At 44.7% G+C, this 13388-nt stretch overlaps 1 protein-coding gene across 1 annotated transcript in view; it reads left to right on the top strand.

Moving 5' to 3' along the window:
- disp1 (dispatched homolog 1 (Drosophila)) overlaps positions 1-12120 on the top strand; it is a 113888-nt gene extending 101768 nt beyond the window's left edge. Inside the window, 8 exon segments of the mRNA XM_034076069.1 lie at positions 1716-1745; positions 2786-2909; positions 3026-3153; positions 5550-5644; positions 6419-6516; positions 7196-8785; positions 9511-9774; positions 9870-12120. Coding sequence (XP_033931960.1) covers positions 1716-1745; positions 2786-2909; positions 3026-3153; positions 5550-5644; positions 6419-6516; positions 7196-8785; positions 9511-9774; positions 9870-11603 — 4063 coding nt within the window. The 3' untranslated portion in view covers positions 11604-12120.
- Positions 12121-13388: the final 1268 nt, after the last annotated feature.

Here is a 13388-nt window from a genome sequence, read left to right as displayed (position 1 = left end):
TTGTCATTAAAAAAACATATATTTAAACTACTACTACATTCTCAAAATGCAAAAAATTTAAATTCTTATTTTTCTTTTTCTTATTTATGGCAATACTCAAAGAACAACTTTATACTCAAAATTCAGACTTAATTATCAACATTTTGACTTTATTCTTGCAATGTTGGATTTTCTCTCAAAGTGCAAAAAAAAACTAAATGTTTTAAAAATGTCCTATGATTATTTTTTGAATGTCTACATTTCGACTTTTTCTCATTATTTTAGAATGTCCTATTTATTTTTATCTTAGGCACAGCAATTTATTAAGTCAGGGCTTTTTATTTGTACGATACAATTTATTTGGCAGAATCTACAACAGGGATGGGTGGGTCTGCATGACTTTGTCAGCCCTGCCTAACTCATTAGCATATTCAGGACATCACACTATGTACTTGCTGTACGCGCTCTGCTCCCTCTCAATTCTCTCCACACACACCAGGTCTCATATCCTCCTGACCCTTAAGCCCACATTACTTATCTCCTTCAGCCCTGCTGTGATCAGGTGGCCGTATCTGATTCTCCCCCTTCCTCTCAGTCCCTCCTCTTCCTCTCCACCCGGGGCGTTTGCTGCTCCCGGCAAACCGGACACTTCCCCGCCGCTCCCAGGAGGAGCTGAAGAGAAGTCCATATAGATCCTGAGCAGCATGTGCCTCTCAGTGTTAGTCCAAGTATGAGGAGGCCGTATTAGAGGATATAAGAAAGTACAGTCTCATAACGTTTGTGTTGGTGTGCAACAAAAGCTGATGTTGCCTACTCAGATTCCAGTCAGAAACCCTTCAGAATCCGTTCGTAAATGTTTCATTCCTCGTGTCAGTTGTCTTTGTGTGTCACATGCTAGGGCTGCATGGTTTTGGGAAATAATCTAATTGCGATTTTTCTGACAGATATTGCGATTTGCGATATTTGTTTTTAAGCGACCCAAAGGAAGTTTATTGTAAAATGCGGCCATATTTCCGTCTAGGAAGGTCGCATCAACGTGCTCCCGTCTCTAGCACCCCGCAGCCCGAGCTACGAGTGAAAAAACTAAACTTACATGAAACTTCCGTTGGGTTGCTTTAAAGTCGAGCTTCAGTTTAAGATTCACCCTGTAATAGAAACATGTGATGGAGCATCACTAACCTGACTCAGATGCTTTGTTTCACCAAACCATCTAAAGCTCCATTGGAAGCCATTTGGAAAGGGCAGGCACTTTCAGAAGCACTTGGCAGGTGATTGGATCAATCTGTCAATCACCTTCTATCATGGGCCACTTCTGATTGGTTAACAATGGCTGGTACATGTGGAGCACAGCACTTCTGATTGGTGTGGATGACTGACACACAAGAGGAACACGGTTTTTTAATTTGCGATTTTGATAATTGCATCATTTCAAATTTCGATTTCAAATCGATTAATCGTTCAGCCCAATCACATGTATACTAGAAACCATTGTTAGCCTGTGTGTCACATCTGAAACGGATTTGAAAAAGGAGCAGAGAGTGGTTTCGACCAGTCTTCATGTGCCACTGGTCTCGTCCCTATGGGGTGTGCTGCTGCTGGAAACAGAAAGAAGAAGCAGATTATGAAGAAAAGATGTCCCTTCTCGCTCCAAAGTCTCTGCAAATCTGTTTTTTATCTCCTGTTGCGTTGATTCCAAGATGTAAGCCTGATTTATCTCCCGTCTCTTTGTTTTTCAGCCCTGCAAGGCCCTTCCGATTCCCCAAAAGGTGAGACCTGCCAAGAAACTGTTCCTCTTGCGTTGATGTTCTGGATTGCAAAACGCTCTCCTCCTCCTCCTCTCTTTATTTGTCATCCATCCATCACTGCTGTCATTCCTCAGTAGTGAGTCATGGGAGTCTCTCTCAGTACCTGGCCTCCTTTAACCTGCAGCTCTCCGATACGTCTCAAAGATAATCCAGAAGACTGTTTAATCAGGATTAGAGTTTTTAGAAAGGTTCAGGGAAAGATCCCAAGTGTTAAGAGCTACAGAGAGATGGAGACTCAGTCCACGCAGCTTAACCTAAGACTGCTACTAACACTACTTCCAAGCCAGCTGAGGCCTTAAGCAAAGCCCAGGTGAGGTGGGCTTATCCAGTGGTGTACATGTACTCAACTACTGTACTTAAGGACATATAGACTATTACTTTATAAATATAAATGTAACAAATAAATCAACTAATGAATTGTGATATAATGTTAAAGGTTAATCCACCCACCAGTTTATACACTCATTTAAATAAACCCTGTGCAACACTGAATAAACAAATGACACATTTAAAAAATAAATACAATTAGTATATAAACATGTATAAATACACACATGCATATATAATAATCATTACTTTTCAAAATTAATAATAAACTAATAGGTTGAGAATATGTTAAAATTCATATACATAATGATCATTATAAGGGTGAAAATATATAAAACAATTACATATTAAGACTGAGATCAAAGTTGTTTGCAAGATGGTAATATAATTACATCTCTCTTAACCTCAAAAATGTTGCTCTCATGACTTTTGATTCTTAAGAAACAGACAGAAAGAAAAAAGCCCTTAAAGTGAATTTAGTACCTGTAACTAGTTCACCAGCAGTTAGTGGGACTTGCTTGAAGTGATTATATCTGCACTTTCTTTGTTGTTAAGAGTTTGAATCTTTATGGTTTTTGCACTTATTGTAAGTCGCTTTGGATAAAAGCTTCAACCATGTCATGTGACATGACATCACTGTGTACACTATATTAAATCCTTTTCCTTGTTTGCAGCTATGCTGAGCTGATAGCTGATTGGCCGGTGGTGGTGCTGGGGGTGTGCACAGTGCTCATCGTGGTGTGTGCTCTGGTGGGCGTTCTGGTTCCAGATCTGCCTGATTTCTCCGACCCGCTGCTGGTGAGTACAGATGAGATAAAAGAGATAAAAACATTTCAAGTGCTCAATCTATACCAGCACCTTCTTTCATTGTCAAAACGTGTTTCCTTATCCTTACTTTCTTTCTTCTTTAAAAGGGTTTCGAGCCAAGGGGAACAGCCATTGGCCAGCGGCTGGTCACATGGAACAACATGGTGAAGAACACGGGCTACAGAGCCACGCTGGCCAACTACCCCTTCAAATACGCTGATGAGCAGGCCAAAAAGTAACGTCACACACACACACACACGCACACACGCACGCGCACACGCACACGCACACGCACACGCACACGCACACACACCTTACACTTCACAGACACATGAGTTTCAGCTTGAGACATTGGGATTAGTTATTAAATAAACGTTCCAGAACGTACACAGACATTACATCCAAATACTCACTATACTAAATCATTGTTTTTTGATTCACATTAACATGGCTGAACAACACTACAAAAAAAGGCAACATATTTGTTTACATATGGCTGTCAAATGAAGCCTTGGTCCTGTAACCTGTAACTGAGGGAGTCGGGAGGGGTGAGTGTTGACCCACATGCTGAAAGTCTGACTCCCCTCCTGAAAGAAGAGGGGAGCTCACTAAAGGTGCTCTGTCCTCTCATCAGGAGAAGTTCACGTCTGTCTCTGACACTCTCAAGGTCAAACCGATGTTTCATATTGGATGTGTTCTCCCTGCTTCTACCAATATAAGCCAGTATCTCAAAACACCAATTAGTTGAAATGTAATTGCTTGTTTATCGGATTACATTGACATGCATCTCTAAATGATCTATAATGAATGATGTACCTGCTGTCGGAGCCATTCATTGTTTTGTAATATGAAATAGTTGAACATATAGTCATTTGATTATTATGTATCGTTCCTTTGAGAAGAGACTGGCACCAGGAAAGGCAAGAAAGCAGAGGTTTGTTCTTTAGCCAGAGCAAGAGAGGTTTTCAAAATAGAAACCATTGTTCTTCGTAATATGATCGTCTAAGCGTAACATAGTATACAGCTTAAACAACATGTTGCCAGAAGAATGGACTAAGATCCTGTGTAATCTGCTACCCGGTGCCTCAGTGGCAGTTTGATTTTGATTATTTAGTTTTTGATTTGTGGACAAAAATACGCTCAAGCTGCCTTTAAAAAAAATAGGAGCTCACCTTGATCTAACCACCCTCACATAAAGTCATGGAACAAACAGAAATGTCATATTATTCTTTTTAGTTTTCTGCATTAGCATTCCAGTTAGCTCTGAATCAGACTTCCTGTGTCGGTAGGGTTAAGAATCATCACATCTCCACTGCTGATTAGATCCTTTCAGTCTGTCTTCTCTGTGTCCTCTGTGTCTCCTGCGGTGTCTGTGCCTCCCTTTGTCTCCCCCTCTGTCTCCCTCCACCTGTCTGTCTGCAGATGTAATTGTGTGCTTACGTTCGTACGAGAGGCCTCTGCTGCTGTCAGCGAGCGTCCCAGCCTCACCCCCGTCCCCCCGTCTTTCAACCCCTCTGACAGCCACCTGATTACCCTGCCTTCCTGTCTCTAGCAGGGGACACGGACCCTAAAATAAAAACCTGCATACACACTGATAGAATTCCTGGCATGTAGGCACTGCAGTACTCAGAAAACACATCCTCCTCGCAAAAAACACACACAACACATACATTTACGCCAACGACTTGTCTGCACGTTGTCCCCTCAGGCCCCCCACTCAATCAGAGCCACTATTATGATTATTATAATAATGGCAGCGGTATCTTAGTACCGCTGTACGCCATTCATCTGAACTTTGAGGGGAACGGCAATTACTGCTGCTTTTTTCATTCAAGCATCAGATGTGCTTCCTTTGCTTATTGTCACGCTGACTTTGCAGCCGTGCGTTTATAAAGTCGTGCAAACTTCCTTTTGTTCTTTCTCTGATTGAAGCGATTAGCATTGGTCGCGCTTTGCTCTTCGAGGGAAACCAGATTATTATCTTTAGCCCTGATGATAAGAATGATTTGTTTTGATTATTTTTCAATCATTTGGGGACAAAAAGGCTGTGAAACACAGTATAAAACTAAGACTTGCTGCCAAAAGTTGAACTAGCGTAGCATCGGAAAGGTTCCCTCGACAAAAAGCCATAGAATATTTTTAATAGATTTGGGAATATTACAGAAACTTAGATCTGTGGAGAACATGTTTATGATACCTACACGTTTTAATCAGCAGTCTGTTCTCCACATACTGACACCACTTTTACGATTTTTGATGGACAAATGCAATCAACAGAATTAAACAGCTAACGTTAGTCTAACTGCATCACAGTTGCGTGGCTTTGCTTCACCACCGCTATGCTAAAGGTGGCTAATGTGCAGCTTGATGACGTTTAGTAGTCTTTTTTGTCTCTTGTTATTATGTTACATAGAAACTTGGGACATTCACCATGTATTTACTGATGTATTTGATGTGGTGGAACAAAACGTTAAAACCTTGTGTTGGCATTAAGAAGCAGTGTCACTTCTCAATTATTTAAATCTGCCAGTTACAATGTGAATGACCATGCTTATTGTTATTACCACATTGTTGAATTGAATGTAAACATACATCTAAGTAATGTATCTCTTGTGTTTTCTTGTTTTGTAGTCATCAAGAGCCCAGGTGGCCCGAGGAACACTTGGATCGAGACAAACGGCAAGCAGAGTGGGACTTCAGTAAAGAGTTTTTCTGTGACGTGCCAGGTGACATTTTGAATACATAAATGACAGTGGTTCAATTTAGATTGAATGAAAATGAAAAATGCAAAAAAATAAAAGATTGAATAAATGCACAGCCACTAAAGCAGGGGTCTCAAACTCAAGGCCCGGGGGCCAAACCCGGCCCACGACTTCATTTTATGTGGCCCCGCAAGAGCTTGCAAAGATTATAATACGTTTATTATACGGTTACATGCCACTTTACAGAAGCAGGATGCCCATAAACTACATGTCCCACAATGCATCTCGTTTTGTGACATGCGCACTGAAGAGACTTGCAATTATTTGCCCTGGACTTCTGCTTTCAGACGTAGTTAATTACCAAGTTATTATCCTATCCGATAATAATCCAATTCAGAGGCAATAATGTAATATAATACTTTCTTTTATATGTATATTTATAGAGTTACAACCGGCCCTTTGAGTACAACCTTTATGCGAATGTGGCCCGCGATGAAGTTGAGTTTGGCACCCCTGCACTAAAGGATCTTGGGCCAAACCCAAATGAATAAGGCACATTAAAGATGATAAACAATGATATGATAGAATGTAGGTAACAGTATTTAGTTTTCTGATATGGATATAGAACAAATTATTTCCACTATTGTCTCAAGGTATAGATGTGTATCAGAGTGAGAGATTTTCCAGCCTCCAGATCTCCAGATTGTAGAATTGTAATTGCCTCATATTTCCTCCCTTTTATGAATGCAGGAAAGATGGTTTTCCTATTTAAGTAATAAGTGTCCTCTCTCGATGCAGGTGACAGTTACTCTAGACTGGTGTTCGCATCAGCTGAAGGGACGAACCTGTGGAATATTCAGGCCATCAAATCCATGTGCAACCTGGACAACACAAAGGTACGACAACAGAAGAGAACACAGGCCTCAAGACTGGGAATGATACAGTTACCATTCACTTCCTATAGTTTTTATTCATTTATTTATTTATAGTATTTTCTTCCAATATAATATCTTATCACATATAACATGCTTAATTTACAGTTATTTGGGTTTTTTATTGAGACCAAATGTTTATTTATCCACCTTTGGAACATCTAATTCCTCTAATGTTGTGTTGACATTATTCATATTCAGTAAGGTAAAAACATGCATTGGAAATGTACATTCACATAGAGGGGATGAATTACAGCAATACATTTTGTGCTTTAAAGTTTTCAAAGTATTCTCCTATCAACAGAACCCTACAGAAACCAGAAAGTTCATATTATGGTTTATAATATACTATTATTTATTGTCAAAAAGTTGTGTAGGGTTACATTTGTATCATTCAGTGTATACAACAGTAACACTGCGCGTCACATTTCAACTTGCGCTCCAGAGGCTTCCATCGGCTAACACCAGATAGCCTGATGCTAACTTAAATGGGAATTAAATAATGAAGTTGTGCAGCTTTTCTTTACGTTTGAAATGTTGTTGAACTTAACTGATCCAATTCTGATCGTTATCAATTGAACAGCTGTTGAATAAATGTATTCACATCAATTGAAGAAGATTTATAATTCATCTGTGTTCCCAGGTGCGTTCCCACCGTGACTACTGGAGCCTCTGTCAGCGCACCAACGACGCCTCCTGCTGTCCCAGCTGGACGCTCGGTAACTATGTCGCCGCGCTCACCAACAGGTCGTCCTGCCAGAAGATCACAGAGCGCGACGTAGCGCACACTCTCAAGATCCTACGCTCCTGTGCCAAGTACTACCACAACGGCACCCTGGGGCCCGAGTGCTGGGATATGGCCCTGCGACGGAAGGACCAGCTCAAATGTGGCACCGTGCCCAGGAAGTGCACCAAGTACAACGCCGTCTACCAGATCCTTCACTTCCTGGTGGACAAAGACTTCCTGAGTACCAAGAGCCTGGAGTTTTCTCCCCCTATGCTCAAATACAGCATGCTCTTCTCCCCCACAGAGAAGGGAGAGTCCATGATGAACATTTACTTGGACAATTTTGAGAACTGGAACTCTTCAGACGGAATCACCACAGTCACAGGGATTGAGTTTGGGATCAAACACGACCTCTTTCAGGACTACCTCCTCACAGACACGGTGTATCCCGCCATCGCCATCGTGATCGTCCTGTTGGTCATGTGTGTGTACACGCGCTCCATCTTCATCACTCTGATGACGATAATCGCCATCATCAGCTCACTCATTGTGTCTTACTTTCTTTACCGGATGGTTTTCAACTTTGAGTTCTTCCCCTTCATGAACCTCACGGCCCTCATCATCCTGGTGGGCATCGGCGCAGACGACGCCTTCGTGTTGTGCGATGTTTGGAACTATACGAAGTTTGACAAGCCGCACGCCGAGCTATCAGAGACAGTGGGAGTGACTCTCCAACATGCCGCCCTGTCTATGTTCGTCACCAGCTTCACCACCTCTGCAGCTTTTTACGCCAACTACGTCAGCAACATCACTGCCATACGCTGTTTCGGTGTCTATGCGGGCACTGCCATATTGGTGAACTACATTCTCATGGTCACGTGGCTTCCAGCTGTGGTGGTGCTACACGAGCGCTACCTGCCGAATTTGTTCCCGTGCGCCAAGCCTCAGGAGCCGCAGAGTGGATGCTGCACCCGGACGTTCTGGACAGGTCTTTGTCAGAAGGCCAACGATTGCCTGTTCGCTGTCTCCGAGGCGTCACGGATCTTCTTCGAGAAGGTTCTCCCCTGCATCGTCATCAAACTGCGCTACCTCTGGCTCTTCTGGTTCCTCGCCATCACAGTGGGCGGGGCTTATGTTGTCTGTGTCAACCCAAAGATGAAGCTCCCGTCTCTGGAGTTGGCCGAGTTTCAGGTGTTCCGATCCTCGCACCCGTTCGAGCGCTACGACGCCGAGTACAAGAAGCTGTTCATGTTCGAGAGGGTCCATCACGGCGAGGACCTCCACATGCCCATCACCATCATCTGGGGCGTGACCCCCGAGGATAACGGGGACCCCCTTAACCCCAAAAACAAGGGGAAGCTGATGCTGGATAACAGCTTCAACATTGCCAGTCCTGCGTCCCAGCTGTGGATCCTCAGCTTCTGCCAGAAGCTGAGGAATCAGAGCTTTGTGTTCCAGTCAGACGAGCAGGACTTCACCAGCTGCTTCATCGAGACCTTCAAACAGGTCAGTACTGCATGTGCACTAAGTATACTCTAGGGATGCACTGATACAACGATAAGTATCAGTACTGATCCTGCAAAGGACATAATCACTGAATCGTATCAGGAAAAAAAAGATAATCCATTAGCCTAAACAATAATGTAAATGTCTTTTTTTGAGATTTTGAGATTTAAAGACTGGCTCTTATTTTGAACATTTGAAATGTTCTTAAAAATAAGTAGGTCCAAACAAATATTTCATTAACAAGCTTATTAGTTGGAAAAGAGGGATCAAAATAAGGTTTTGCTATTATCAGATACTGATAGGGTAGTTGTCAGGTCTTTAACTTGAGTAAAAGTACTATTACCACACTACAAATACTAGTAAAAGAATCCTGAATTGGAAATGATACTTGAGTAAAAATAAATGAAAAATAATCAACAAAACAAGTAAAGCTGTTAAACAAAACTGTACCCAATGAAGTATTATCTATTACAAAACAAATAAAAAATCTGCCTAAAAATCAAAGTTATTCAAAAATAAATTGGAAGATTACTTGAATGTTCATAAATGGCAATTATCTCTCAACAGTTATTATACAGAGTGTGGGCTTGTTAAGTGTATCATTTCTAAACTAACTTTTAATTTAAAGGTGACCTAATGGGAACACAAAATGTACTTTGTTTAGACGTAAAGATATGTAAGTGTCACATGATATAGTGATCGTAACCTCCCTCTCATGTTACCAGTGGATGGAGAACCAGGACTGTGAGGAGGCCCCCGTCTACCCCTGCTGCAGTCAGTCCACCTTCCCCTACAAACAGGAAGTGTTCGAGCTGTGCATCAAGAGAGCCATCATGGAGCTGGACCGGAGCACTAACTACCACCTGGACAGCAAGACCCCCGGCCCACGATTCGACATCAACGACACCATCAGAGCCATAGTGTTGGAGTTCAAGAGCACCTACCTCTTCACCCTGGCCTACGAGAAGATGTTCCAGTTCTACAGAGAAGTACTAACTTTCATTTATTTGGTGTCTCTTTACGATACGTTTGGTTCTGCATCCGTTTGATTCTCCTGATATTAATGATGGTGGTTCTGTTGTAGGTGGATGCCTGGATCCTTGAGGAGCTCCGCTACGCCCCAGAAGGCCTGAGCCACGGCTGGTTCATCAGCAACCTGGAGTTCTACGACCTCCAGGACAGTCTGTCTGACGGCACTCTGGTTGCCATGGCGCTGTCAGTGGCTGTGGCTTTCAGCGTGATGCTGCTCACCACCTGGAACGTCATCATCAGTCTGTACGCCATCCTGTCCATCGCTGGGACCATATTCGTCACCGTGGGCTCCCTGGTGCTGTTGGGCTGGGAGCTGAACGTCCTGGAGTCGGTCACCATCTCTGTGGCGGTGGGGCTGTCCGTAGACTTCGCGGTCCACTACGGTGTAGCCTATCGCCTCGCCCCCGAGCCCGACCGCGAGGGAAAGGTGATCTTCTCCCTTAGCCGCATGGGCTCCGCTATCGCCATGGCGGCCCTCACCACCTTTGTGGCCGGGGCCATGATGATGCCCTCCACCGTGCTGGCCTACACCCAGCTGGGCACCTTCATGATGCTGATCATGTGCATCAGCTGGGCCTTCGCCACTTTCTTCTTTCAGTGCATGTGTCGCTGCCTGGGGCCCCAGGGGACCTGCGGCCAGATACCCCTGCCTAAAAAGATGCAGTGCCAGGTGTTTTCTGAGGTCACATCTTCGGTGCCCGCCCCTCCAGGGAAAGGGAAGTACCAGCTGGACAGCAGGAACGGGGAGGCGGAGCATTACGAGCTGGAGCCCCTGGCCTCCAGTCAGAAGAGTGAAGACAAACCCCGAGAGGAGCAGGAAGTGGGCGCTCAGCTCTACAACGGGGTCCCGGCCCACCCCCACACCGGGCCCTTCCCACACATCCAGTACACGAGCAAGGCAGAGCCGGGCAGAACGGGCCCTGAGAACGGCCTCGCTGCGGCCCTGAGGCCACCGTCCAGGTGCCAGTTCTCTCAGAACACCTGCACATGTGGGGACCCTTCCCCTCCTCACCACCTGTCCCAGCAATGGACCCCCCACTCCTGTGCTCAGCCCCCCCTGGAGCCCCCTCCCACCCCTCAGCTCTTCCCCCTCTTAGGAAACACCCCCAGCAAACAGAACGCAGCCCAATTAGACCCAGTGTACACGCACATGGACTGCCACATGCACTACGTCCACTGCCCCCCCGCCCATTTCCACCACTGTGCCCAGGGACGGGTAGTGGCCCCCAGGCAGGGACCCGCCCACACCTGTAATCTCAGGAAGTACTGCGTCCACGCTGCGGGCCAGCAGAAGGCCACAGCTCTGACCCAGGAGCCCGGCTCAGAGCCCGGGGGGCCAGGGGACCATAAACATGAAACAAGTTCCTCAAGCCCTGACAGTAGCCAAAATATCAGCCCCCCCGCCGTGACTCAGTGCCCACCCCCCTCCCCGGACTCACCTCTCAGTCAGGAGAAACAGACGGGAAGGGACAGTGACCATTGTTGTGGAGACAATCACACGTCCACCACTGACACGACCACACCGGTGGACGCTTGTTGCAACGTCCCTGGCAACCAGGAGCAGCTCGGAAGTATTCCCGTCACACGGGAGGAGAGCGGGAAGAAGTGCAAGCGCAGCTCGAAGCGACAGCGGGCGTCCTCCACCTCGCCAAAGAAACTCTACTGTTTTAACAGGACGTTGAAAGTGAAGTGCAATTCAGCTTCAGAGTTTAACGTGCCACAAACTGACACCAGCGTGCCTCCTATCGCAATAAACACCAAGCCCTCCTCGGAAAGCTTGTGTTGACGATACGTTGTATTCATACAACTCATTTCAGAACAAATGTTCAAACAAAGGAACGACCAACACTAAAATGTATGTGCAATCAAACAAGGTTTCTGATGCTGACCAAGTGCCTCAATGTGTTTCATAAAACAGCACCCGCTAAATATAATCTGTTGACATGTTTCTTTTTCTACTTTCACGTGCAATAGCATATGTTCTCCACACACACACACTATCTGTTAAAGCTATCATAACGGGACCTGATCTTCTCACCCCTCCATGAAATGTTTCTAACGTCGGTGTTAAATGTACTCCTGCAGCAGCCACATGAAATGGTATATTATATATTGTGTGTAATTACTATTAAATGTTGTCAGAGATGATAACATCGACAATGACAGACATGTGCCACGTTTTACAAGCTGATGCCCCTCGACACTTTTTGTATCTGTGGGAGCTGGTTTTAAAATTCAGCGTGCCTGTTTTCTTTCAACTTGGCCTCAGATAAAAGATGATTAAAATGTCTTTTTTTTTATCACTTCTGGTTTTTATTGTCTGCTCTTTCGATCCAGTGTACACACACACACACACACACACACACACACACACACACGCCATAAAATATGATGAGGCTCTGTTGAGAGATATCTTCCATCGTAACACCTGTTTCATTGTGTCATCACTGCCGACTCCCTCAGAGTGATCTCTTCCATCTGGCCGGAGGTTAGTGACAAACGGGGGGGGGGGGGGGGGGCTTTCTGCTCTTCATGTTCTTGTATACTTGCTTTCCAGTCTGTGAGACAGCTCAGATTGTCTTAAAGCAACAAGTCCATCTGAAGCATATTTACTGAGGAACTGTTCAGAATGGACATTATCCTCACTTTCAGGTCATATGAGTATGTAGTGTCTCCACCGGGACGTGTCTCCACTGGGACGTGTCTCCATGCTTTAATGTTCACAAAGCTCTTTATTGTTCTCATACTGCAGCACCTCTTTTCACCCTCTGTCTGAAACCAGAGCCCAGTCTGCTCTGATTGGTTAGCTGGCTTAGAGATGTCCCGCCCCTTAGCCTATGACAAATAATGTGTTGGAGTGCTAGCCAACTGTAGTGTTGTCACTATGTTACAGAAGTAAACAAATAAGTCCATTGGAGGTGTTTCTGGCAGGGGGGGGGGGTGTTTGGGAGAGAAACTCCCTCTGGAGGGAACAGGGATGTTAGCCTCTGCAGACCATTAACATGCACTGAAACCTGTATCAGGGACAACCCTAGAAGCACAATCGGGCCTCTTTAAGTACAGTATTTGAGTAAATGTGCTTCACCACATTTCACCTCTCGGTTGTCTCTCGGTCACACGTTCACCACTCAGTTTGTAAGCTACTGATGCTATGCTTCTCAAGTCACCCTCAGCTTTCCTAACCTTTGACATTTACTCAAACAGGCCGAACGTGTTGCCATTCTCGCTGCGTTTAAATCACCATGTCTCTTGGCTCCTCTGCAATGAACTGCCAAGTTAGCGCTAATGTTTGACTTGCAGTGGTTGTTTATATGAAGAAACACACACTTGGTACGAAAAGAGATGATCCCCGTGTTGGCTCGACGATGGTCTTGTTCTCTCTTTGGAACAAAATCCAGAGAGCCAGCTTCATTTCTCTGGATGTGGAATTTCACAGCCATGTTGTTCTCACTATCGCCTGCTTCGACATCTCAAATGTAGTGTTTTGTTATTTCAGATCTTTTTCCACATAGAGTTAGCGGAGCGGCGCTCCTGTGGAAATGTGATGAACTCATCACAAGGCATAAGTTTC

Source organism: Pseudochaenichthys georgianus, chromosome 24 (assembly GCF_902827115.2).
Source record: "Pseudochaenichthys georgianus chromosome 24, fPseGeo1.2, whole genome shotgun sequence".
In the NCBI taxonomy this organism is placed as follows: domain Eukaryota; kingdom Metazoa; phylum Chordata; class Actinopteri; order Perciformes; family Channichthyidae; genus Pseudochaenichthys; species Pseudochaenichthys georgianus.
Note: the sequence above shows the minus strand (reverse complement) of the source record. Positions and strands in the feature narration are given on the sequence as shown.